Source organism: Saccopteryx bilineata, chromosome 2 (assembly GCF_036850765.1).
Source record: "Saccopteryx bilineata isolate mSacBil1 chromosome 2, mSacBil1_pri_phased_curated, whole genome shotgun sequence".
NCBI lineage: Eukaryota > Metazoa > Chordata > Mammalia > Chiroptera > Emballonuridae > Saccopteryx > Saccopteryx bilineata.
The window spans coordinates 248,898,723-248,926,575 of NC_089491.1; the positions used below are offsets into that span (position 1 = coordinate 248,898,723).

The window sequence follows — 27,853 nt, forward strand, 5'->3', positions numbered from 1 at the left end:
TGGGTTCGATTCCCGGCCAGGGCACAGAGGAGAGGCGCCCTTCTGCTTCTCCATCCCTCCCCCTCTCCTTTCTCTCTGTCTCTCTTCACCTCCTGCAGCCAGGCTCCATTGGAGCAAAGTTGGCTCGGGCGCTGAGGATGGCTCCATGGCCTCTGCCTCAGGCGCTAGAATGGCCTTGGTTGCAACAGAGCAATGCCCAGATGGGCAGAGCATCACCCCCTGGTGGGTGTGCCAGGTGGATTCTGGTCGGGCGCATGTAGGCATCTGACTGCCTCCCCGTTTCCAGCTTCAGAAAAATAAAAAAAAAAAAAAAAAAAAGAACCACACTCCTAACATACTGGCTGACTTTCTCACTTCAGGACGTTGTATAAGCTCTACCCTATGCTTGAAAGGCTCTTCCACTCTTCCCCTCTTTAGCTCAGGCCTTTCCAAGGCTTGCTTTTCTTTTCTACTCTTCAGTAGTTTCATTCTTTCTCTGACCACACCACCTCAGGTAAGTCCCTTCTATTACATTTTCTTGGCTTAGGTTTACTTCTTTCATAGTAGTTATTAATATTGCATTTTACTTATTTTTCTACTTTTTGTCTGTCTCCAAGTTTCATGATGGAGAAAGCATGTATGTCACCCATCTTTTCCAGTACCTATCAATGGGAAAAATTCTCTTGTAAATATTTGTATGAAAATATAAAATTAGCCTGGACTGTGGTGGCACTGTGGATGGAGTGTCAACCTGGAATGCTGAAGTTGCTGGTTCGAAATGCCCAGTCAAGGCCCTGGCCGGTTGGCTCAGTGGTAGAGCGTTGGCCTGGTATGCAGGAGTCCGGGGTTCGATTCCCGGCAGGACACACAGGAGAAGCGCCTATCTGCTTCTCCACCCCTCCCCCTCTCCTTCCTCTCTGTCTCTCTCTTCCCCTCTGGCAGCCAAGGCTCCTTTGGAGCAAAGTCGGCCTGGGCACTGAGGATGGTTCTGTGGCCTCTGCCTCAGGTGCTAGAATGGCTCTGGTTGCAACAGAGCAACGCCCCAGATGGGCAGAGCATCACCCCCTGGTGGGCATGCTGGGTGGATCCCGGTCGGGCGCATGTGGGAGTCTGTCTGACTGCCTCCCCGTTTCCAACTTAAGAAAAAGAAAAAAGAAAAAAAGAAAAAAAGAAATACCCAGTCAAGGCACATATAAGAAACAACTACTGCAAGTTGATGCTTCCCACTCTTCCCCTCACCTTTCACTCTCTCTCTCGAATCAATAAATAAAGTCTTTGAAGGGTCTGACTTGTAGTGGTGCAGTGGATAAGGTGTTGACCTGGAATGCTGAGGTTGTGGGGTATGGCCACTGGGCTTGCCTGGTTAAGGAACATACAAGATGCAACTGCGAGGGGATGCTTTGCGCTCCTCCTTTCCCTTTTCCTTCCCCGCTCTCTCTCTCTCTCAAAAATCAGTAAGTAAAATCTTTGGCCCTGGATGGTTGGCTCAGCAGTAGAGCATCGGCTTAGCATATAGAAATCCCAGGTTCGATTCCTGGTCAGGGCACACAGGAGAAACAACCATCTGCTTCTCCACCCTTCCCCACCCTCTTCTCCCACAGCCAAATGGTTTGAGCAAGTTGAACCCGGGCACTGAGGATGGCTCCATGGCCTTACCGCAGGTGATGAAATGGTTTAGTTGCTTAGCAATGAAGCAGTGGTCCCAGATGGGCAGAGCATCACCCTTTGGGGGGGCTTGCCGGGTTGATCCTGGTTGGGAGCATGTGAGAAACTGCCTCCCTCTTAAGAAAAAAAACAAAAATAAAAACGAGTAAAACCTTTAAAAACAAATCTTTTAAATTAAAAGTTAAGAGACATTCCTGGCACTGGCCAGTTAGCTCAGTTGGTTGGAATGTCATCCCAAAATGCCATGCTTGAGGGTTTGATCCCAGGTCAGGGCACATACAGGAATCAACCAATGAATGCAAAACTAAGTAGAACAACAAATGAATGCTTCTCTCACTCTCTCCCCCTTTTTCTAAGATCAATAAAAGTTTTAAAAAATGAATTATTAGCCAAGGGGCATAAAATTCTGGCTTTAAAAGCTCAGTTTTGATGCCTAAAAAGCTAAACCACTTAATTTATCTTGTTTAGGGCATGAAGAAGCATTACACTGACTTTTTAATCTAGCCAATGTTTTACTAGCCTCTAGTTTTCTACAAAGGCTAATAATAACACATCAAACCAAATCTGTAAATTCAGGCTTGGGAGAGACGATCCAAAGACTCAGTTTAACAAAGTAAATACCGCCAGGATTTAACTCAGCCAGTGTTGAGAGATATCAGGAAAAAAACACACTAAATTACAGCAACATACCTGGGATGGAGGACACAGAAAAGGAGAAACAAAGCTGAATGTGAGGGGGAGAGTCAGTGAAAGGCCCTATTATTTGTGAGGAGTTTGGAACAACAGGTAGGCTTTCAATAGGTGGAGTGGGTGGAGTTAGGCAGTCAATGAAGAGCCAACAGCCTGAGCAAAGGTTCTCAGGGAATAAGTGAGAGGACTAAAGGGGCTACATTCAAGTTAGGAAGTAAGGACAGACTCAGATTTGGTATTTGGGAAAACTGTGTGTGGAAAATTTGGAGTAGTTTTTTTGAGGGTAGCAGGAGGCCGCTGCAACATATTCTTTTTTCTCCCTCTAGAAGGGGATAAAACCATTTATTTACTCATTTTTGGGACAGCTGTATTATAGTATCTGTCACCTAAACATAAGCACAATACCTTATACATAGCACATGGCTTAATAAATGCCTGAAATTAATGATGTAATTCACACTTCCAAGTTAGGGCAATTATTTACTAAAACACATTACAAAAATTTCATTACAGTGGGTTCTAAGAGTCTCTCCAACCACTTATACTGGAATTCTATTGTGCTCAAAGTTGAGTTTAATTACTAGTATCTTTGAGGGTACTAGTTTCACCAATCAGATTTTTAGTGTCTAGTCTTTGTTATACAGCAGGGGTCCCCAAACTACAGCCCGCAGGCCACATGCGGCCCCCTGAGGCCATTTATCCGGCAGGTCGCACTTCCGGAAGGGGCACCTCTTTCATTGGTGGTGAGAGGAGCACAGTTCCCACTGAAATACTGGTCAGGTTCGAGCCCGGGTTTCGGCACCAAAAAAACCCCCCCCACAAAAAAACCCAAAAACAAAACAAAAAACAAAAAAAACAAAACAAAACAAAACAAAAGAAATACTGGTCAGTTGGTTGATTTAAATTTACTTGTTCTTTATTTTAAATATTGTATTTGTTCCCGTTTTGTTTTTACTTTAAAACAAGATCTGTGCAGTGTGCATAGGGATTTGTTCATAGGTGTTTTTTTTTCTTTTGTTTTTTTAAATTTTCTGAAGCTGGAAACGGGGAGAGACAGCCAGACAGACTCCCGCATGCGCCCGACCAGGATCCACCCGGCATGCCCACCAGGGGCGATGCTCTGCCCCTCCAGGGCCTCGCCCTGCCGCCAACAGAGCCACTCTAGCGCCTGGGGCAGAGGCCAAGGAGCCATCCCCAGCGCCCGGATCATCCTTGCTCCAATGGAGCCTTGGCTGAGGGAGGGGAAGAGAGAGACAGAGAGGAAGGGGGGGGGTGGAGAAGCAAATGGGCGCTTCTCCCATGTGCCCTGGCTGGGAATTGAACCCGGGTCCCCCGCACGCCAGGCCGACGCTCTACCATTGAGCCAACCGGCCAGGGCCCATAGTTTTTTTTATAGTCTGGCCCTCCAATGGTCTGAGGGACAGTGAACTGGCCCCCTGTGTAAAAAGTTTGGGGACCCCTGTTATACAGTATTTGATTTATAATCACTTTCTCACAGTTTTTTATTATTATTTATTTATTTATTCATTTTAGAGGAGACAGAGAGTGAGAGAGAGAAAGGGGAGAGGAGCAGGAAGCGTCAAGTCCCATATGTGCCTTGACCAGACAAATGCAGGGTTTTGAACCGGGGATCTCAGCATTCCAGATCGACGCTTTATCCACTGCGCCACCACAGGTCAGGCTCTCCCAGTTTTTTGTTTTTTTTTTTTAATTTTATTTATTCATTTTTAGAGAGAAGAGAGACAGAGAGAGAGAGAGAGAGAGAGAGAGAGAGGAGAGACAGAGAGAGAGAAGGGGGGATGCTGGAAGCATCAACTCCCATATGTGCCTTGACCAGGCAAGCCCAGGGTTTTGAACCAGCGACCTCAGCATTTCCAGGTTGATGTTTTATCCACTGTGCCACCACAGGTCAGGCAGGCTCTCCCAGTTTTTAAAGTCCATTTAGTTCAGTAGTAATCTTAAAGCCATTACACTGTCATGACTTTGTTTCTTTTCTACTTCTATTTCACAAATGCAACACTTAGTCTAGGCATCCACTGAGTGCTCCTTAATTATAATAGCTTTTAATCGCTTCTCGGCCTTTTGGCTAAGGTCAAGTGTAGTATAATAGCTTTTAATGTTTAAAATTCATCATCAATATCTTGTCAGCAAACCTGTAAAATCAGAAACATTTCATCCCATAAAATCTATATTAGCACTCTATCCTTTTAAAATAGATATTTAAAGGCCCTGGCCGGTTTGGCTCAGCGGTAGTGTCGGCCTGGCATGCAAGAGTCCCGGGTTCGATTCCTGGCCAGGGCACACAGGAGAAGCCCCCATCTGCTTCTCCAACCCTGCCCTTCTCCTTCCTGTCTCTCTCTTCCCCTACTGCAGCCAAGGCTCCATTGGAGCAAAGTTTGCCCGGCGCTGAGGATGGCTCTGTGGCCTCTGCCTAAGGTGCTGGAATGGCTCTGATTGCGGCAGAGTGACACCCCAGATGGGCAGAGCATCACCCCCTGGTGGGCATGCCGGGTGGATACCGGTCGGGCATGCGGGAGTCTGTCTGACTACCTCCCTGTTTCCAACTTCAGAAAAATTTAAAAAATAAAAAAACAAAAAAATAAAAAAGATGTTTAAGAAACAAATTGGGCAGTGAAGTCTCTTTTCTTTTTAAAATTCTAGGCCATTTCTTCAGTTCAAATTTAGCATAATTTAAATAAAAGAAACTGTTAAGATACTGATTAAGGCAAGTAAAAGCAAATAAATAAAAGATTGCATTTTACTTTAAAAGGGGATATCTGGTACTCAGCGTCACTTAGGGTTCTTAACTATAAAACAGATATTAAAATTAAATAGATACTAAATCATTAGACTTAAAAAAGAACATCTAAAATTCAACTAGGATAGAAAATAAGTGTTATTCAAAAATTTCCCTTAGTAAGTAAATATTCTAGCCTTATTCTTCCTTGGAATTTTTTTTTTTTTTTTATAATTTTATTTTTTTAATGGGGTGACATCAATAAATCAGGATACATATATTCAAAGATAACAAGTCCTCTTCCTTGGAATTTAACCAAATGAATTTCTATCCTATTAAAGGTCCAGCTGGGGGAGGGGGGGTGTTTGTGTGTGTGCAAAGCTCCTCACTGAAGCCAAGTTGTCTTCTTTTAAAATTTTTGAATTTTTTTTTTTTCTTTTAAAGACTTTATTTATTCATTTTAGACAGGAGAGAGAGAGAGAGAGAGAGAGAGAGAGAGAGAGAGAGAAGGGAGGAGCAGGAAGCATCAACTCCCATATGTGCCTTGACCAGGCAAGCCCAGGATTTTGAACGGGTAACCTCAGCATTCCAGGTCGACGCTTTATCCACTGCGCCACCACAGGTCAGGCCCTAAAATTTTTGAATTTAATGTATGATATAATAAATGGCTATTTCAAACTTGGCACCAAAGTATCAATATAGTTCTGATATTTCACAAAGGTTGTTTCTAAATGCTGAAGCACTTCATTTGCCGACTGTTCCACGGGCTGGACAGTTCTTAACTTGGAGTTCAGAAATCTGCAGGGAGTCCAAGAATGGTGTGCAAACGTGTGTGTACGTGCATTGGGGGGGGGGGGGGATGCCACAGCTATCTTCCTATTCTCAAAGAAGCCTGGAGTCCAAAAAAGGTTTTAAAAATACCCCAACAACAAAACACTGCTTTAGTATGATAACCACATAGGTAACGTGATAAAAGGCAAAAAATTCCTACATTTTAATTTTTAACTATGTAACCGACGTTAACTGTTTAAGATGCATCCCCTCATCCAGTGACCCAGATCCTGAAACACTAGCCTTCCATTCGGAATGCATTCTGGAAAATAATTTGGTTCAGGATAGGAGGAAATGAGTTCAATCACCGCCCCGCCCCCCCCCCCCCCCACATTCTTGGATCGACCCAATGCACCAACCCGGCCATTGTCGACCCTACTCCGGGGTCGGGTGGGTCGCACGCCCGGGAAGCGCTAGCGCTAGCGTACCTGGGTGCGGGCTCGATTAGGGTGGTGGTGTCCAGATAGTGGATCTTGTAGAACTCGAGCAGAGCCGGCAAGTGCTCAAACTCCTGGTCCCCGATCTTAAAACGGCGGTTGGGTAGTGAGTTGATGATGTAGTGAGAGACCCGAGAGTTCTCAGACACGGACAGCACATAGTCCCCGGGGCAGGTGGAAGAGTCGCGGACTAAGAACATGCCGTGGCGCTGGCCCTGGAGCCGGTTCTGAGCGTCCTGGCGAGTCACCGGCCCCATGTACCAGGCGGAGCGATCTGAAGAGTCAAATCTGGCGGAGGACATGGTGCCGGGCTGAGACTCTGGGGCGGGTCGGGGCGGCGGCTGCTCTCGCCTGCTCTGGACGCCTTTGCCCGGCAGACGGTTTTGGGACCGAAGAAGGGCCTCTCGGCACACCTCGAGGCGCGCTTAGAGGGCCAAGCCAGCACCTTCCTCGCGGCTCCGGGCCCGCAGCATCCTCTGCCTTCGCCCGCCTGCTCTGGGGCCGCCTCACGGAAGGAGCCGGCTCGGGGAATGCAGGGTAGAGCCCGAGGTCGGGGCGGGCGAAGCCGAGCAGCAGCGGAGGCCGCCCCAGGGTTCTCGGGCTGCCCTGCCGGGAGTGCCGCCTTCCAGTCACTCCTGGCCTGAAACGCACCGGCTCCGCGCGCCCCCGGCTCTGCACCGACCCCAGCTGCCACACCAAGCCCCGAACCCCAAGGAGCGTCGCGCCTCCACGGCAGTTTCACCTAGCCGGTTCCCAAGAACCACAGCAACAAAATGGCGGACGCGAGAGAAGCAGCCGGCCACCTCCCCCTCCGCTCAGCGCTCTCGGTCTGCGCACGCGCGGGCTTCGGATCCCAGCTGCAGCCTGGTCCCTCCCCGTGATGTCGCGCAGAGCAGCCAATCAGGATTGCGTCGTGACGGTCCGGGTGTGCGCCTCTCGCTCCGGCTCCCGCGTTCCGAGAGGAGGCGGAGGATTTGGAGACAGTGAGCACTCCTTTCTTGGGCTGTGGTAGGCCGCCGGGGGCGCTGCCGCTCCTAGGTCTTCTCGCGCTGGCAGGAAAACAGCTGGATCCGAGTGGGAGCGGCATTTCGAAAACCTGCTCTGGCTGCTCTGGGAACAAAGCGTAACGTGTTGGTCGAATTTCCGACCCTGGAGGCGTGGCACTGAAGTGACCTGGTCGGCGGAGGGGACAGTTCTGGATAGGCTGAGGTGGCTCAGGAAGGAGACTACCGCGGGGGCTGAGGTGACCAGAAAATAAAGACTAGGTGACCTTGGCCCGAGGTGTTCTGGTAGGATGAGATACCCGGAGTGGCCAGGGGCCCCGACAGGCACAAATTGGGGGTGTGAATGTTGGATTGACAAGATTAAGCGGTCTACTACAGCCTGAGGTAATCTAGTCATCACTGGTGCTGAATTAATGTAAATAAAATACAGACGTCTCTCGGGCGTGGCTTCAAGTCTTGCCTTCTCTGCTCCCCTAGCCTTTCTGCTCTGTACCCCAACTAGAATGTAAATTTTAAGAAAGTAGGGATGAGTCTGACCTGAAAGTGGGATAAAGCGTCGACCTGGAACACTGAGGTCGCCAGTTTGAAACCCTGGGCTTGCCTGGTCAAGGCACATATGGAAGTTGATACTTCCTCCACCTCCCCCTTCGCTTTCTCTATCTATCTCCTCCCCCTCTCCTCTTTGAAAAAAAAATGGAATGAAGTCTTTTTAAATTTTTTTTTCTGTATTTTTCTGAAGCCGGAAACGGGGAGAGACAGACAGACTCCCGCATGCGCCCGACCGGGATCCACCCGGCAAGCCCACCAGGGGGCGACGCTTGAAGTCTTTTTTAAAATTGTAAAAAAAAAGAAAGTGGGGAATGATTGTCTTGTTCATCTTTGGGTTTAGCATAATGCGTGGCTCTGAGTTGATGCTGTATTTGTTGAACGAATGACTATCGAGAGAAACCTCAAGGCTACTGGTGCTCGATTATTGGTTGCACCACCCCAGGAGCTGGAGAGAAGAGAAAGCACGTCCAAAAAGGGAGATGCAAGCAGTACAAACCCCATACTTAGCTCCCTCTGGCAATGCAATTTCATTTTGGCTCTTTGCACACCTCCAACTCCTCAGGTTGGACATAGGGTGATAGGTGATGTACAGTTTAGGGCAGGGGTCCCCAAACTACGGCCCATGGGCCACATGCGGCCCCCTGAGGCCATTTATCTGGCCCTCCCAGCACTTCCGGAAGGGGCATCTCTTTCATTGGTGGTCAGTGAGAGGAGCATAGTTCCCATTGAAATACTGGTCAGTTTGTTGATTTAAATTTACTTGTTCTTTATTTTAAATATTGTATTTGTTCCCGTTTTGTTTTTTACTTTAAAATAAGATATGTGCAGTGTGCATAGGGATTTGTTCATAGTTTTTTTTTTTATAGTCCAGCCCTCCAACGGTCTGAGGGACAGTGAACTGGCCCCCTGTGTAAAAAGTTTGGGGACCCCTGGTTTAGGGTAAACTAAAGGGTAAGGTCTAGTGCTTTTTGTGACTCAGGATCAGCACATTTTATCAACTCCAAAATCCTTTTATGTTGTATTAGTCTCGGGTACAATTTGAGTAGCACAGAATTTGAAGCTGACTGCTTGGGTTCAAATCCTCGCTCAGTCAATTGACTAGCTGAGTGACCTTGGGCCAATTACTTAACCATTCCACCCATGCTTCATATATTATTAAACAAGCTAATACATGTAAAGTGTTTAGAATAGTGCCTGACACATATTAAGCATCATCTGTATGTTTTTCATTATTATTCAGCCTCTTCTAGAGCTTTTAGCTCCATACCCAAAAAGTGTGTAGATCTTAAAATGAATAAGGGTGGGAGAAAAAAATCTCCATTTGATTTTCTAGCTGCTTCTCACTGCCAGATTTTCTCATGTCATCTTGCCTAGCCTTCTTTGTTTGGCTTCTACCCTTACTTTTCCTGAAACTGGTCTTTGGAGATCATCATTGATCTCCATTGAATTCATCATTTTCTTTGATCTACCTAGCCTTATGTGTTTATATTGAAAATCTCTTTCTGGAAAGACTTCTTCCCCACCCTGCCACCTCCTGGGACACTAACAATTCCTTTCAACTCCAAGTATACTATCTCAGACTCTTTCTGTGGTACTTTGTTTCCTCCAGCCTCTGTATGTAGAAGCTCAGTCCTTAACCTGTGTATAGCTTCTCCTTTGGTAGGCCATCATGAAGGTTTTGGGGGTCACCTCTCTGTTGGTGACTCTGAAACATTTCTATTCTTCTAAAAGTAGAACAAAGCCTAACCTGTGGTGGTGCAGTGGATAGAGCATCGCCCTGGAATGCTGAGGTCACCCGTTTGAAACCCCGGGCTTGTTCTGTTAAGGCATAGATGAGAAGCAACTATGAGTTGATGCTTCCCACCCCGCCTTTCTGTCTCTCTTTCCTCTTTAAAATCAATCAATAAAATATTTTTTTTAAAAAAGAGTAGATCGCTTCTCGGCCTTTTGGCTACGATCAAGTGTAAAAAAAAAGAGTAGAACAAAATTTGACCACACCCTAGGCTTACTATGCAAAGGCTGTGGTCACAACCCAAATAAATTCTTATCCCATTCTATTGTAATTATTTATAAGTGTTTCCTTCTTCCTAATCTGAGCATCTTGGAGGAAGATATGTTATATTTTTGTATTCCCAATGCCCAGCACATAATATATATTTAATAAGTAATTTTTTTTTCCAAAGCTGGAAATGGGGAGGCAATCAGACAGACTCCCGCATGCGCCCTCGGGATCCACCAGGCACGCCCACCAGGGGGCGTTGCTCTGTTGCGACCAGAGCCACTCTAGCGCCTGAGGCAGAGACCATAGAGCCATCCCCAGCAATCGGGCCATCTTTGCTCCAATGGAGCCTCGACTGCGGGAGGGGAAGAGAGAGACAGAGAGGAAGGAGAGGGGGAGGGGTGGAGAAGCAGATGGGCGCTTCTCCTGTGTGCCCCGGCCGGGAATTGAACCCGGGACTTCCGAACGCCAGGTGGACGCTCTACCACTGAGCCAACCGGCCAGGGCCATTAATAAGTAATTTTTGAATGTAGCTGGGTTAAAGATGGAACAAAATCAAGAGAAAACTGGAAACATTTTATTGAAGGTAAGGAGATTGTGCAATTGTTTCGTTATCAATATAATAAATGCATTTAAAATAAATATTTGGGGCTCTGGCCGGTTGGCTCAGTGGTAGAGCGTCGGCCTGGCGTGCAAGGGGTCCTGGGTTCGATTCCCGGCCAGGGCACACAGGAGAGGCGCCCATCTGCTTCTCCACCCCTCCCCCTCTCCTTCCTCTCTGTCTCTCTCTTCCCCTCCCGCAGCGAGGCTCCATTGGAGCAAAGATGGCCCGGGCGCTGGGGATGGCTCCTTGGCCTCTGCCCCAGGCACTGGAGTGGCTCTGGTTGCAACAGAGCAACGCCCCGGAGGGGCAGAGCATCGCCCCCCTGGTGGGCAGAGTGTCGCCCCCTGGTGGGCGTGCCAGGTGGATCCCGGTCGGTCGCATGCGGGAGTCTGACTGTCTCTCCCCGTTTCCAGCTTCAGAAAAATACCAAAAAATAAAAATAAATAATAAATAAATAAATATTTGGGCCTGACTTGCTGTGGTGCAGTGTGGTAAGACGTTGACCTGAAACACTAAGGTCGCCAGTTAAAAACCCCAGGCTTGTCCAGTCAAGGCACAACTGAGAGAAGCAACAATGAGTTGATGCTTCCTGGTCCTCTATGTCCCCGCCCCCATCTTTCCCTCTCTAAAAAATCAGTAAATAAAATACATATAGGCCTGACCAGGTGGTGGCTCAGTGGATAAAGTGTCGGACTGGGACACGGAGGACTCAGGTTCGAAACCCCAAGGTTGCCAGCTTGAGCATGGGCTCATCTGGCTTCAGCACAGGCTTAGCAGCTTGAGCGTGGGGTCGCTGGCTTGAGTTTGGGATCATAGACATGATCCCGTGGTTGCTGGTTTGAGCCCAAGGTTGCTGGCTTGAGCAAGGGGTCACTCGCTCTGCTGTAGCCCCCCCCCCCATCAAGGCACATATGAGAAAGCAATCAATGAACAAATAAGATGCCACAATGAAGAATTGATGCTTCTCATCTCTCTCCCTTCCTATCTGTCTGTCCCTATCTGTCCCTCTCTCCTTGTCTCTGTAAAAAATATATATAGACCTGTGGTGGCGCAGTGGATAAAGTGTCGACCTGGAAATGCTGAGGTCGCTGGTTCGAAACCCTGGGCTTGCCCGGTCAAGTCACATATGGGAGTTGATGCTTCTAGCTCCTCCCCCTTCTCTCTCTCTGTCTCTTTCTCTCATCTCTAAGAAATAAATAAATAAATAAATAAATAATATATATTTATATATAAATATATATTATATATAAATATATATATTTTTTCAATTTAAATGAGGAGGGGAGATAGAGTTCTGCATGTGCCTTGACCAGGATCCACCCAGCAACCCCCATCTGGGGCTGATGCTCCCAACCAAGCTATTTTTAGCTCCTGAAGCAGAGGCTCCATGGAACCATCCTCAGCACCTGGGGCCAACATGCTTATTGATCCATAGTTGCGGGAGAAGAGAGGGGGAGGGGGAGGGGGGAGCAGCAGATGGTTGCTTCTCCTGTATGCCATGACTGAAAACTGAATCTGGGGCTTAAATATGCTGGGTTGACACTCTACCACTGAGCAAACTGGTCAGGACCAAAATATTTTTTAATTTATTTTTCTTGCCTGGCCGGATAGCTTGGTTGGTTGGATTGTCATCCCAAAACACAGAGGTTGCCAGTTTGATCTCTGGTCAGGGTACATATAGGAACAGGTTGATGGTCCTGTCTCTCTCTCTCTCCCTTCCTTCCTCTCTAAAAATCAATAAAATAGCTCTGGCCAGATAGTGCGGTTGGTTAGAGCATTGACTTGGAGTGCAGAAATTGCTGGTTCAATCCCCAGTCAGGGCACATACAGGAACAGATGTTCCTGTCTCTCTCTCCTGTTCTCCCTTCCTCTCTCTAGAAAAATCAATAATAAAGAAATGACATAATCTGAACGCGCAGGAATGCTCCGCTGAATGCCTGCCCGTTTGGGCCCTCGCTGCTGGCGTATACCTAAAGCCTTATGCTGCGACTCAGTAGGTCTGTGGCCGGGCGTGTGAGGTACGATCCGAGATACCAGGAGTGTGGGTCCTGGGCTCACTAGCCCCACTGCGCGGGTGGCTGCGCGTGAGGCACGCTGTCGTGCTGGAGGAGTTCGCCATGACATTCACTCATGCTCATATGAATCGAGCCAGCCAGCATGCAGGGGTTTGGTCTCTGCCACCCCGCTGACCTCCCGCCGGACCCATCTGGACCCATCTCTCACATTCCCCGAGGTTCTCATGGGGAGGAGTCGGGAGAGGGGATGGACGGGAAGTGTGAATAGAGCCGCGCGCTGGCCTGTTTGAGAACAGTAAATATTTTGAATGTGAAAAAAAAAAAAAAAAAAAAAAACAATAAAATATTTTAAAAAAATACCCTGACCTGTAGTGGCACAGTGGATAAAGTGTCAACCTGGAATGCTGAGGTTGCTAGTTTGAAACCCTGGGCTTACTGGTCAAGGCACATAGGGAAGTTGATTCTTCCTATTCCTGCCCCCTTCTCTCTCTCTCTCTCTCAAAAATAAAATATTAAAAATAAATAAATAAAAAATTTAAAAAATCAATAAAATAAACATTAAAAAATTATTTTTATTGTTGAGTCAAGGTGTTTTATATGCATCAGCACATGCTATAACCAGGTCATGAAAATGCTGAATATTATCAAAGATAATACTAAAATATTCACAAAGATACAGTACTTACAAAAGCAATTGTTTTTTGTTTTTTTTTTACAGAGACAGAGAGAGAGTCAGATAGGGACAGACAGACAGGAACGAAGAGAGATGAGAAGCATCAATCATTAGTTTTTCATTGCGACACCTTAGTTGTTCATTGATTGCTTTCTCATATGTGCCTTGACCGTGGGGCTACAGCAGACTGAGTGATCCCTTGCTCGAGCCAGCGACCTTGGGTCCAAGCTGGTGAGCCTTGCTCAAACCAGATGAGCCTGCGCTCAAGCTGGCGACCTCGGGGTCTCGAACTTGGATCCTCCACTCTATCCATTGGCGCTCTATCCACTGCGCCACCCCTGGTCAGGCACAAAAGCAATTCTAAAAATAATTGATTTGCGTACCAAATACCACACTGTAAAAAAGCTCAACAATGGGACAAAGGAAAAAAGGTGTGGGGAAGGACAATGGCAGCGTTCCTTCAGAAAACTTTGTGCTGGACATCTGGTACAGTAACTAGAAATCAACAGCTGGGGCCACCTTCTGGTCAAGTCCAGCAGATTGCTGGGGCCCACCCACCATGAAGAGAGAGAGAGCAGGAGAGGGCCCAGGCAGTAGTAGAAGGAGGGGCACAACAAATTTACAGACATGACACAAGTGACCTGATGGCCCAGCAGCATCCCAGCCGTGCTGCTTAGGGCAGCACAGAGGATTCTGAAATGAAACAGACAATCAAGCTACTTGGAAGATTCAGCAGTAAGCTGAATGGAGCAAAGGGGTGGATGGAATCCAGAGGCTGCTTCTGTTTGAACCAGCAGGAGTGAAGGGTGAGGTTTCCAAGGCAGTGAGACACAACAAGGAGAGGCTGGCAGCCAAGCACTGTGTCTGAGCCAGCCACAGAAACACCCCTTCATGCTCATGGGTACATCCCAGCACATATGGGCAGCCTTAAGCACAAGGGGCAGAAAGCTGGGGCTAAAGATACTAATGCATGGGTTCATGCTGCTAAGTGCATGAATGCGCCCGAGTCTTGAGTTTCCCATGCCTTTCCACCATCCCATCTTGCTGTCTAGAACAAAAGGAAACCAGTACAGAAGGAAGTGGATTTCCTGCATAACAGTCTGGGAGAGGTTGGTCAGGAGCAGTTGGAAGGAAATAGAACACATGGAGAGAAATGGTTTGCTTGCTGTCCAAGTCCAATGTTTATTTTCTCCAGATGACTTCGTAGCTTTAAATTGTTTAAAAATGGAGTGGCTTGGAACATATTAGGTTGTTGTTCCTATTGACCACCTGGCAGCATTTCCCTGACTCTCAACTAAGAACACAAAAATTTCTGCTGAGTACTCACTGCTTCCCAAGGCCTGGCCCAGACCCAACAAAGGTCATGGAGCCACTTGCTGCATTGCCTGGCTCTGAGGAGGGCCCAACCCTTTCCCCATCAGTCTCTAAGCAGGAATGGCACACCCTCTCTCAAACAGAATCTTATCCTTTATTTCTGCTTTCTGAGAGAGTGTTTACAGGGTATCTTGGCTTAGAGGTCAGGGGTCAAAGTGACAACCTTGGCCCCTTTTGGCCAGGAAGCAGAGAGGCCGGGTTACAATTTAGAAACTGGAAGGACCTGAGTAGGGGGCACTGGAGGGTTGTTTGGAATCAGCACTCACAGAGGGACCAGGAAGCTGTTTTCAGTGCGTGCCCTCTCACTGGCTGGTTCTCCATTGTGAGGGCCATCCTCAGGGCCTGCTCTGGGCATTGGCTCCCAACCCACACAGCCTTCACAGTGCATTCTTTCCAGGGGTGGTCTGAGGACACAGGCTTCCAGTGGGAAAGTGTGTGTGGGACAAATAAAGCATGGAGTGGGGAGGGATGGCCCCAAAGTGGGGTGGGCTTCAGTTCTCAAAGAGAGGAGGTCATCATTACTATTGCTCAGCAGGGGTTGGGGGAGAATCCAGCTATGAGAGGAGCTTGTCAGAATTTGTGAGTTCTGGAAGGAAGTCCAGTGAAAACTGGCATGTCAGATGCTACTTATGCTCCTGCCTGACTCTCTAAGGCTGAGGAGGGGTTAATGTTTGCTGGGAAGGGGGAAGGAGGAGGAGGAGCCTCACTGTGATGTAATGGAGGACCTAACTGGCTGCTTGTATGGAGGGATGGGGCTGGTCAGAATTGCCAGTATGTGGGCATAGTTTTCTACATGGGGTGGCTGAGGGGTTTCTTGAGGGCAACCACATTGTTGGGCATGTCTTGGGGGTGAGAGAGCTGGGGGGAATGGTGTGTGAAGTTCTACCAGGGATGCCATGAAGAAAGTCAAAGTTGCTATGGACTGGGTAGTTGTTGCCTTGCTTGCTGTAGTCATTAGAGTTGGTGCCCTCAGTTGAAGGCAGGAGCAGGCACAGGGCTAAGATCATCTCCATGACATTGGGCATGATCATCTGGCTGTGACTCATGGTCTTGAACTTCTTGGAGGGGATGGTGCTAGGGTCATCCTTGATGTGTAGATCCAACTTGATGAGCACTGGTTGCCAAATGCATCTGGGGTTGATGGTGACCTCATCAAACTTGGGAGAGTTGAATGGCATTGAGGATGCCCCACATGTACTGAGCTACCGCCAGGCCCTCGAGCAGAGTGTGGTTTTTTTTTGTATTTTTCCAAAGTTGGAAATGGGGAGGCAGTCAGACAGACTCCCGCATGCACCCGACCAGGATCCACCCGCACGCCCACCAGGGGGCTATGCTCTGCCCATCTTGCTGCGTCACTCTGCTGTAATCAGAGCCATTCTAGCGCCTGAGGCAGAGGCCACAGAGCCATCCTTGGGCCAACTTTGCTTCAATGAAGCCTTGGCTGCGGGAGGGGAAGAGAGAGACAGAGAGGAAGAAGAGGGGGAGGGGTGGAGAAGCAGATGGGCGCTTCTCCTGTGTGCCCTGGCTGGGAATCAAACCCGGGACTCCTGCACACCAGGCCGATGCTTTACCACTGAGCCAACTGGCCAGGGCGAGCAGAGTGGTTTTATTGCAATTCAGCTGCAGGTGTGATTCCAGGTCAAAGCACTAGACATGCGTGCAATCGTGGCTTTAAGCAGGCAGCTAGATGGCTGGACTGTGATGGGGCACTTTAAAGACATCTTGATGGCTGTCTGCTCCATGCTGTCCTCCCCATTGAGATTGTGTTGCCTGATGAGGCTGCCACACTGAATAAATTCTACTTGATTTTGGCGATGCAGTGCTCAGCAGGCAGGAGGTGCTTTTATTTTTAAATTTTTGTTTATTCTTTTCTTTTTTTTTAGTGAGCGAGACAGACAAGAAGAGAGATGAGAAGCATCAACTCTTCATTGCAGCACCTGAATTGTTTGTTGATTGCTTTCTCATATGTGCCTTGACTCAGGGGCTGCAGCTGAGCCAGTGACCCACTGTTCAAGGCAGTGACACTGGGCTCAAACCAGCGACCTTGGGCTTCAAACCAGAGATCATGGGCTTCAAACCAGAGATCATGGGGTGCCGTGAACCGGCTCAGCTAGTAATTCCAGGTCCTGAGTGGGAACAGTGCGGAATTAAGAAAATAGCCTTAAAGAGAAAAATGATGGGCTCAAGACATCTCTTTGCAACGTAAAGATAGCTTGCAAAAAGCAACCCTCCATCCCCCAACCTGCTTTATTTATAGGGCAAACTGAGGCCATTAGCAAATCAAAGAGATCATTAAAGCAAAGTCACATTTTCAAGGCATCCCAAGAATTCTCCCAAGTGCAGAAACCCCCACCATACACAACACCTTACCTTCACAAAACAAAGGATAAAAAGAAACTTGCCTCAAGTCTTTCTGAGGGACAAAATGGGGCATAGGACCCAGTATAAACAATCCAGCACCATAGCTAACATGAAGGTGTGGAAAAAAATAGCCTTTAGCAACTTCATAGAACAAGTAAGGTGGGGGGGTTGGGCAGACTGTCAGCTTACAGTAAGTTCCCCACATCTCACTCCCCCACAATCTAAACTGCAAAGACTCTGTTGGCTTTTGGTCCCCAACAATGGGGCCATGTCTATGATCCCACACTCAAGCCAGCGACCTGAGGGTTTCGAACCCAGGTTTCGAGCCTCTGCATCCCAGGCCAATGCTCTATCCACTGTGCTACCACCTGGTCAGGCTGATTTTATTTTTCCATTTTTAGAGAGAGGGAGATGGGGGAGGAGCAGGAAGCATCAACCCCATATGTGCCTTAATCAGGTAAGCCCAGGGTTTAAAACCAGCAACTTCAGTATTCCAGGTTGATGCTTTATCTACTGTACCACCACAGGTCAGGCCAGGAGGCATTAATTTTTTAGGAGGAGCTTCTTGAATAGCCCTTGCTGCACAGAACACACAGACACCTGGTAGACTTGGTAGACCAGCTGCAGCATGAAGAGGTGGAACAGCACAGCAGGCCCTGAAGGTGATCTAGATGGTGTTGCGGCTGGCTGACACATGTGCTTGAGGTGCAGGGACTGGTGAGAGGTCCTGTTACCACTACCACTGGAGAGTGTGTGGCATTCATGCTGACTTGCACAGAGGCTGGCCAGTTGGCATCCATCTGCTGGTCCTCGTGGTGGCAGCACTTGAACTGCAGCTCCAGGTCAGACCTCCATATCAGTGTCTGGTGGCTGTGGGCCGCAGATGAAAGACATGATTCCTTATGGCAAGGTTGTACTCAAGGTGAAGTACTACATACAGCACCACACCATCACACAGGCAGATCATGAGCTGTAGCATGTCATTGTAAGTGGCTGGGGGTGGTGGCAGAGCACTCGTATTTGGCTTGATGTCAGGTGGGAAGGATGATTTAATATCTAGGTCTGAGGACAGGTATGGGGGGTATGCTGCTCCCGAGGGTCATGGAGGGGGCCTGCGATTCCCTGGAACAGGTGAGTGGTAGTAATTTGCCACAGGAACTGGCCTAGTATTGACATTCCGTTGGCTATAGTTACCGTAGCTGCTTCCCAAAAAGCTGTTATTTTGTCCATTAAACTGCTCTGGCTTGTAACACTGCCCGATGTTGACTGGGGGTGGTGGTGGTGGTGCAGGTACTGACTGGTGCTTGGCTGGCCAGGCATCCTTTGCCTGGGTTAGTTGGTCAAATGAGCAGCCATGGGGATTTGGGAATGGGATACTGGCCTGGCTGCATGGGGAATTGGCTCTTTGGTTTGTATTGCTGGTTTTCGTAGTTGTGCTTTCCTGGGTATGGCCTCTTTATGCTCTGAATGAAAACGGACTGGGGCTGGGAGCTCAGATAGGTCTGCTAGGGCCTCCACTGCTCGTGCCTGCCAAAGGGGCGGATGCTGGGCAGCTGAGGCTGGTTCATATCCACGGGAGGGCTGCTCATCCCCAAAGTTGTCATGCCAGCTGACATGCTTACAGAGTTCATGCTGTCTCTCATGGAGGCAGGTCCCCTGCAGCCCAGGATGGTTCATGAATTAGCTGTTATATGCCCGGGTGGTACCTATCAGACTATATTGGTTTTTATCCTTATTCTGTGTCTCCTGCAAGGCTGCCATAGTGGTACTGGCCGTGGCTGCTGCTGCCGCCACTGGTTGAGTGAAGTGAGTAGGTAGCTTGGTGTGCTGAGGGATGCCAATGCCTGCAGGGGCATTAGGACCCCCAGTGTAACAGGTCCCAAAGATCTACTGCCAGGGTAGTTGGGCCCACTGTGCCTGCCCTACTGGATGTAGGGCTATATCGAACCAGCTTTGGCCAAGAACTGCTGCTGCCTAGCAAACTGGGGAGATTTGAGGTCAAGGTTATTGGTGGTCATGCCCAATGCCATGGGTTGTTGCCTGAATTCATGGTGTTGTTGGTATTGGCCATAGGGTTCCCGAGGACCTGGCTCTGGAATATGTTGGTCACTCCCCAAACTGTGGTGACCACAGAGAGGGAGCAGGGAGGCTGGTTGATGTTCTGCTGCCAAAGGACAGAGCCATAAGGGAATGGCCCATCACTGGGTGACAGAATACCTTTCATGGAGCTCATGGAGTTAAGGGGGTTGTATGGGGAGTTTCTTTGGGAGGGGGGTCGTTCTGGCAGCGCTTCTGATGTTAGAGCAGCAATTCCTCACAGCAGCACCAAGAGGACAACAGTGCTGGAAGCTGTACCAGCTGAGGTTCCACCCTGGAGCCTGCCAGGGGCTGGGGCCAGGTGGTGGGTGAAACCAGGCAGGGTACAGCCGGCACTGAACAAAGGCTGCACAGGGGCAGTGGACAATGCCTGCATTGCCACACCGAGGGCTCAGTTTTCCGTGCTCCTGCTAGCTGCTGCCCACCACCAACCACCTTGGTTTTAGCTACTGCACCACCACTTTTCTTTGAAAAGTTTCCTTCCATTTTTTTATTTCAAAATTTAAAATACCTGACCAAGTTGTTTTTTAGGTTTAGAGAGCTGACAATCAAAGAAACACTGAATAAAAAAATCTATGAGACTGTCCATCAGTGCTTCATTGACAGCAAGTGTCTCATGCTAGTGTATTAAAATAGGTTTAAGGCAAGCTTTAGCTCAGCGGTTCCTTTGAGTCAAGTTTGCTTGTCAAAATACGTTTAAAGAGTAAAAAAAGGCCCTGGCCGGTTGGCTCAGTGGTAGAGGGTCGGCCTGGCGTGCGGGGGACCTGGGTTCGATTCCCGGCCAGGGCACATAGGAGAAGCGCCCATTTGCTTCTCCACCCCCCCCTTCCTCTCTGTCTCTCTTTCCCCTCCCGCAGCCAAGGCTCCATTGGAGCAAAGATGGCCTGGGCGCTGGGGATGGCTCCTTGGCCTCTGCCCCAGGCGCTAGAGTGGCTCTGGTTGCCACAGAGCGACGCCCCGGAGGGACAGAGCATCGCCCCCTGGTGGGCAAAGCGTCGCCCCTGGTGGGCATGCCGGGTGGATCCTGGTCTGGCGCATGCGGGAGTCTGTCTGATTGTCTCTCCCCGTTTCCAGCTTCAGAAAAATACAAAAAAAAAAAAAAAAAAAAAAAAAAAAAGGCAGAGAGGAAGAGCAGGAGACATCAACTCGCAGGAGTTGCTTCTTGCATGTGCCTTGACTGAGCAAGCCTGGGGCTTCAAACCAGAGACTTCAGCATTCCAGGTCAATGCTTTATCCATTGTGCCACCACAAGCGAGGCACATTTCTTAAATTTCTTATCACTTTATGTCCACATCAATAAATCTTATAGTCCATGTGAAATGATATGACATGTGAGTTACACAATGTATACTATATTGAAGTGGAAATCAAATAGCAAAGGACCTAACAATCTGCAAAATGCCACTCAAGCCTCTCTATTTCTGCTTTATTGATCTGGACACAAGTACATAAGTCTGGAAGGAAGCCTTTTTTTTTTTTTTTTTGCATTTTTCTGAAGCTAGAAACAGGGAGAGACAGTCAGACAGACTCCCGCATGCGTCCGACCGGGATCCACCCAGCACGCCCACCAGGGGCGATGCTCTGCCCATCCTGGGCGTCGCCATGTTGCGACCCTCCTGGGTGTCGCCATGTTGCGACCAGAGCCACTCTAGCGCCTGGGGCAGAGGCCACAGAGCCATCCCCAGTGCCCGGGCCATCTTTGCTCCAATGGAGCCCTGGCTGCGGGAGGGGAAGAGAGAGACAGAGAGGAAGGCGCGGCGGAGGGGTGGAGAAGCAAATGGGCGCTTCTCCTATGTGCCCTGGCCGGGAATCGAACCCGGGTCCTCCGCACGCTAGGCCGACGCTCTACCGCTGAGCCAACCGGCCAGGGCAAGGAAGCCTTTTAACTTGTTTTACTGCAGATTAATTATCTTCAATCGAAGGTTAGGTGGAAAATCCTCAATTGCACAATTAAATGGATTTTAAAATATGAAAATTTCCATTGTACTTGACAACAAGGTCTGAAAATCCTGCTGGAACTATAGTTTGAGGTCAGAAAAGATATGTGCTGCAATTTTGTGTGGGAATGCAGATCTTGCTTTTGTTTTAACTTTGACAGCACAGGAAGTGTATAAAGCAGCTTAACATTACTTATGCTTCAAAATGACATTAGTTATTGTCAAAATGACTTTTCTGCAGTATACATTTCACATTTAAACAGTTTTGTCCTGTAATTTTAGGTTGAATTAAGAAAAAATTATCAACTCTGTGGCAAAAATTAATTTCCAAAGCCATTAATTATTCAGTAATGATGGCTTAGAATGGTTCTCTGTTTTGAAAAATCTGCCTTGGCTCTGAGCTGAAAGAAAATTTTAATAAAATAAGCCATCAAAATGCTGTGTGGATGGCAAGTCAGGAATTTGGCATCAATTTTTTTTTTTCAGGGACAGAGAGAGAGAGAGAGGGATAGATAGGGACAGACAGGAACGGCGAGAGATGAGAAGCATCAATCATCAGTTTTTCGCTGGGACATGTTAGTTGTTTATTGATTGCTTTCTCACATGTACCTTGACCGCGGGCCTTCAGCAGACCGAGTAACCCCTTGCTTGAGCCAGCAACCGTGGGTCCAAGCTGGTGAGCTTTTTATTTTTAAAATTAATTAATTAATTATTACAGGGACAGAGAGAGAGTCAGATAGAGGGATAGATAGGGACAGACAGACAGGTACGGAGAGAGATGAGAAGCATCAATCATCAGGTTTTCGTTGCGATGCCTTAGTTGTTCATTGATTGCTTTCTCATATGTGCCATGACCGCAGGCCTTCAGCAGATTGAGTAACCCCTTGCTCGAGCCAGTGACCTTGGGTCCTAGCTGGTGAACTTTTTGCTCAAGCCAGATGAACCCGTGTTCAAGCTGGCAACCTTGGGTCTCGAACCTGGGTCTTTCCGCGTCCCAGTCCAACGCTCAATCCACTGCGCCACCGCCTGGTCAGGCGCTGGTGAGCTTTTTGCTCAAGCCAGATGAGCCTGCGCTCAAGCTGGTGACCTCGGGGGTCTCGAACCTGGGTGCTTCTCGAACCAGTCCAAAGCTCTATCCACTGTGCCACCGCCTGGTCAGGCTCAATTAGCTCTTGATGAGTAATTTGTATACAATGAATATCCATAGAATCTAAATGCCTTACATTTTTTAGAGCTTTATAAATTTATCCTACTAAGCCTTTTTCTGCATCACACATTTTTACCTTTGCCAATTCTCCTTAAGGTTGTTTCTTTCTTTTCCTTTTTTTTTTCTTTAGTGAGAGGAGGGGATATAGTGAGACAGACTGACGCTTGAACCAATGGAGCAACTAGCTGCAGAAAGGGAAGAGAAGGGGGAGAGTGAAGGGAAGAGAAGCAGATGGTTGCTTCTCTTGGGTGTCCTGACTGGGAACAGAACCCAGGATGTTCATACACTGGGCCAACGCTCTATCCACTGAGCAACTGGCCAGGGCCTCTTTCTCTTAGAATGTTGTGATGCAGCCCTGGCTGGATGACTCAGTTGGTTAAAGTATCACTTGAAGCTCTGAGGTTGCTGGTTCGATTCCCAGTCAGGTCATATACAGAAACCAATCGATATTCTTGTTTCTATCTCTCTCTCCTTCCTTCCTCTCTCTCTAAAATAAAAAAATAAAAATTAACCTTTCATTGGTCTGGCATGCAGGAGTCCCGGGTTCGATTCCCAGCCAGGGCACACAGAAGAAGCGCCCATCTGCTTCTCCACCTCTCCCCTTCTCCTTCCTCTCTGTCTCTCTCTTCCCCTCCCGCAGCCAAGGCTCCATTGGAGCAAAGTTGGCCCGGGCGCTGAGGATGGCTCTGTGGTCTCTGCCTCAGGCGCTAGAATGGCTCTGGTTGCAACAGAGTGACGCCCCAGAGGGGCAGAGCATTGCCCCCTGGTGGGCATGCCGGGTGGATCCCGGTCGGGCGCATGAGGGAGTCTGTCTGACTGCCTCCCCGTTTCCAACTTCAGAAAAATACAAAAAATAAAATAAAATAAAAATTAACCTTTCAGATTGGGACTTGCCTACCTTCCTCATGTCACCTCTCACCCACAACCCAAACACTAGCCTTTTCTCTACCTGTAGCTCCCAACAGAGCCACTTTTGTTTTTCAATTATGCTTCTTTCTCTATATATTGATTTTAGAGAGAAAGAGGAAGAGAAGAGAGAGAAACATCAATTAGTTCCACTTATTTATACATTCATTGGTTGATTTTTTTTTATTTTTATTTTTTACAGAGACAATCAGAGAGAGGGATAGATAGGGACAGACAGGAACTCAGATGTCAATCATCAGTTTTCCATTGTGACACCTTAGTTGTTAATTGATTGTTTTCTCATATGTGCCTTGACTATGGGCCTTCAGCAGACCAAGTAACCCCTTGCTTGAGCCAGTGACCATGGGTCCAAGCTGGTAAGCTTTGCTCAAACCAGATGAGCCCGAGCCTGAGCTCAAGCTGGCAACCTCGGGGTCTCGAACCTGTGTCGTCCACATCCCAGTTTGACTCTCTATCCACTGTGCCACTGCCTGATCAGGTGCATTGGTTGATTCTTGTATGTGCGCTAAGGATCGAACCTGCAATGTTGGTGTATTGGGACAATGCTCTAACCAACTGAGCTACCAGGCCAGGCCCTCAAATATGCTTCTTTCTATATAATGTCCTCTTCCTTGAGTTCCCAGAAAATTCCACTATCCAAGTTCAGACCCTCATCATTCTTTATTTATAATGATGCTTAAAGATGATACCCACTGAAACCAGGGTGGTCTTTGGGATATGGATAGCCAGTCCACTGACAGGTAAGATTTCCAAGATAGCCTAGCTCAGCCTGCAGGCACTTTCTCAGAACTTTCAGATCTGGAAGCAATTCTTAGGTCTACAGTCAGACGTGAAGATAGAGGCAGGAGAGTGGAGCCAAGGCTAGGCCTGGACTGTTCTCCCTTTCTTAACAGGTTGCAGTGTTGCCCAGGAGAGAAACCTGGAGCCCTGATGGCTTGGAAACCATGAGTCCTGGTAACCCACTTGAGTAGAATGGCCAGACATTCTTCATCCTCTCCACCAATGGGGTTACTTCTTGATAGTGTAAATGGGGAACTAACTATGGCCCATGGGACAAATGCAGGCACCATATTTTGTATCTCTTGTGAACTAAGTGGTTTTACATTTTTAAGTGGTTAAAAAAAATCAAAAGAAACATTTTGTAGCATGTAGAAATTATATAAAATGGCCTGACCAGCTGGTGGTGTGGTGGATAGAGCATTGGCCTGGGATGCTGAGGACCCAGGTTCAAAACCTCGAGGTCACCAGTTGAGCTGGCTTGTGTGTGTGATAATAGATGTGACCCCATGGTCGCTGGCTTGACACTCAATGTCACTGGCTAGAGTCCAAGGTCACTGGCTTGAGCAAGGAGTCACTCACTCTGCTGCAGCCCCCAGTCAAGGCACAGATGAGAAAGTAATCAATGGACAACTAAGGTGCCACAGAAAGAACTGACGCTTATCTCTCTCCTTCCTGTCTGATCCTTTCACATGCTTTCTCTCTCACTAAAAAAAAAAAAAAAAAAAAAGCAGTTAAAATTCCATAAGGTTTTATTGGAATACGGTCCTTATATCAAATTTGGCTGCTTTTGTGCTGATCGTGGAGTTGAGTAGTTGTGAGACTGTTTGGCCTGTAAGTCTAAACATTTACTTTGTGGCCTGTTATAATTTGCTGAGCCCTGCTCTAGACAGTTCTGTAGAGGGGGAAGGGAAGTAGGAGACAGATAGAAGAGCACTCTTAAAGATGAGTTTCAAGAAAGAAGCTTGTTCATAGGCTGAGTGTGGCAAGGAGGGCCATATGCAGGACAACTCAGCAGGGAGGATTCCCCACCACCAACTTTTTGAAAATGATTCAGTAGAAGACAGAAGCTGCTTAAAAACCAACTTCACATTTTATTTTATGGAATGTGGTCATTGTTAAGTTGAAGGCATGGAGCGTAAGAGCTGTTCTGATACAGACTTTGAACAAAAGCTACCTTCCCATGAGCACTTTAATGACTAGATCATGATTCTGTACATAAGACATTTCATTCATCAGAGATGAAAATGCCCAAAAATGCTAACTTTAAAAATTCTGCAGAAAAGCCTATATAAACAAAGTGTAAGATTTTTATTAAATTGGCATAATGTACACTTAAAACTACATATTCATAAAAAGTTAGAGAAATTAAAATGCACTTTTGTATTTTTCTTGCCACCTGAGTAAAATTCAGATCTTTTTTTCCTATAGAATGCAAAAAAAGACTACCCCACTGCCAAGTTACAAATCACTAGATGTTAGAAATCATTTCCTCTAGAGGAGAATGCACTTATTTTTGAGTTAGGAGTACACTTAACCTATAAACAACCTAACGTTAGAAAAGCCATTTTTTAAAGGCACAGTTTGTTTCCAGCTCAATTGTGGAAATAAAAATCTGGCTTACAGGCCCCATCAGGCAAGAATGACATGTTCAATGGTCTTGTCTGTTGTACCAAAGGCCATCCCACACCCAACCCCAGCCTGGACACTTCTGTCTCTAGAGGGTAGAATATTCTTTTGATCATCACCATTATGTGCCAAGATTCTAGAGGCTCCTCAGGCCTTTCTTAGAATTAGGTTTGAACAAGAAAATAATAAAAGATATGAGGCCTTCTTTTTTTTTTTTTTTTAATTTTATTTATTCATTATAGAGAGGGGAGGGGGGGAGGAGCAGGAAGCATCAACTCCCATATGCGCCTTGACCAGGCAAGCCCAGGGTTTTGACCTGGCAACCTCAGCATTTCCAGGTTGACGCTTTATCCACTGCACCATCACAGGTCAGGCCAAGATATGAGGCCTTCTAATGTGTCAGAGGAAAACAAAATTCTATAAAAGTGAGGACAACTCACCTTCCATATGCTTGGGTTAAAAAAATGAGGTAACTGGCCTCATCAATTCCAGAAAGATAGGAAAAGTACATAAAAATGAGGTGCTACTTTAAGTCAGTTCAATCAGTAATCCCAGTAGACAAATGTAAGGTTGCAGAAGAGAATGTTTGGCAGTGGGTGACCTTTACTTGAAAAAAAATTTAGCTCTGAGGTGTAATGACTGATCTCCTTGAGTCTATACCTGATGACAGTAAGCAGAAAGTTATTATTACATGGAGAAAGGTGTTAGAGAGGGAAAAAATTAGAACAAGTGGAAATGTACATACCGGCTGCTCTGTACTCTAGCTTTATGCTTTTTGAGCAGCCTTTTTGCTGAAAGCCCTGAAATTTTTTTTTTTTGACTATGTTTTAAATTTTTCCTTGTATCAGTTTTGAAGTGAATAACCATGATGAACTTATCTGATAAACATCTAACTTGAGTACCTTTCACTGCACCCTCATGTCCTGGGATATTCATAATGATGTGGATTGGACTCCATGAGTGGCTGCAACTGGACAAAAAGTATCTGCTGATGGAGGCTGTCAGTATTCTCAGGAAGGGCATGCATTATGGGATGGACTTTTAACAAACGATTTGTGACAAATACTGATGCATCGCTGCAGCACTTTAAAGAAGTTCCTTTGCTTTAAGGGACTTTGTTTATAGGCTACAGAATGGAAGCGGTGAAGGTCACTGAGCCCATGCCATGTTTCAAGGTGAAAGGCATTGTTATTTTTAAGTTTCTGACCTGAACTATCTTATTAAAATCAGTCCCTTTGACCACTTTCACCATCTTCAAACTATTTTAAATTTTTTGTCTTTATTTTTTTATATTTTTTATTTTTATTGAATCCAGAGAGAGGAAGGGGGATAAGGGGGAAACAGAAGCATCGATCTGTTTCTGTATGTGCCTCAGCCAAGGACTGAACCAGCCACCTCTGCATTGCAAGACAATGCTCCAGCCAAGCGACCCATCCAGCCAGGACTTAATTAATTTTTTAAAAAAGACAAGGGCCTTGTGGCTTCAATTATTCTATTGAAAGGACCAACACAAAGAAATCCATTTATGTAGGGAAATCAATTGTAATTAAAGCTTTTAAGTGATTTCTTTTGTAAAGTGAAAAAACAAGCTGGACCAGTTAAAATGATAATGTCTGGGCTTTCTTTTTAGCCAACTCCTTCTATACAAAGTCAGCATCATTTTTGGAGTTTCAGTCCTAATCCCAGGTGGCAAAGAACCAAGTGCTGAGTCAAGTCACCTTGTAAGATGTGCAAAAAGAGTGAGTAGCAACCCTGGATGGTTCAGGAGACCCAGGCACTGTGTGAAAACTGCCCTTCCTGAGGCTTAGTCTGGGAGAGCTCCAGAGGAGTGGAGGGCTCAGTGTAGGAAGACCACTGTTTGGCCACGTCTGTGTGATGCTCCATTCCCACCAACTCCACAGGGACCCCACTGGTCAGCCAGGCACAGCCTTAAGCCAGCGGAGAATCTGCTTCTGATCATGAACAGAGAGTCAGAAATGAGGGTACACAAGGAAGAAAGGCTTACCCAATTCCTTACATATTTCCAGGCATCACAGTTAAACAGGGCTGGTCTGAACCCCTACTAAAATGCACGCCAAGGGTAGAGGCCAGAGGGGAAGAGGTGACATTTGTCAATAAAAACAGCAAAGAATGCTTGACACTCCATTTCTGAACCTCATACTGATCCTTTTCCAGGAAGTTAACAGAATTAGGACATGCTCAGTGTGCATATGTGCGGAGCAGGAGAGGTGTGAGAAGGACCCTTTGAACAAACAACTGGCTCAAAGGGTCCCTTAGCAATCTGACTCTTGATAAGGTCTAGGAATGAGATATACAACAAACAGAGATGAAAATCCTGCCCACATCTTTGCATATGCTGGT

General features: G+C 47.1%; 1 protein-coding gene, 1 long non-coding RNA gene and 1 pseudogene across 3 annotated transcripts in view; 1 reads left to right on the forward strand and 2 right to left on the reverse strand.

Moving 5' to 3' along the window:
* The window catches only part of CRKL (CRK like proto-oncogene, adaptor protein), a 32,102-nt gene extending 24,283 nt beyond the window's left edge, over positions 1–7,819 (reverse strand). Inside the window, exon 1 of one of the 2 annotated variants that reach the window (XM_066259939.1) lies at positions 6,331–7,804. In XM_066259939.1, the coding sequence (XP_066116036.1) occupies positions 6,331–6,641 (311 nt within the window). In that variant the 5' untranslated portion in view covers positions 6,642–7,804. Of the gene's footprint in view, positions 1–6,330 lie in introns of both variants that reach the window. The other variant, XM_066259940.1, reaches the window with a different exon arrangement.
* Positions 7,820–14,819: 7,000 nt separating this feature from the next.
* Positions 14,820–19,501, reverse strand: LOC136322468 (zinc finger MIZ domain-containing protein 1 pseudogene; annotated as a pseudogene).
* A 3,299-nt stretch (positions 19,502–22,800) lies between these two features.
* LOC136325476 (uncharacterized) lies at positions 22,801–25,942 on the forward strand. Its single transcript, XR_010729261.1, has 2 exons — positions 22,801–25,691; positions 25,879–25,942. It is a non-coding gene; the product is annotated as an uncharacterized lncRNA (long non-coding RNA).
* The last annotated feature ends 1,911 nt before the right edge of the window (positions 25,943–27,853 follow it).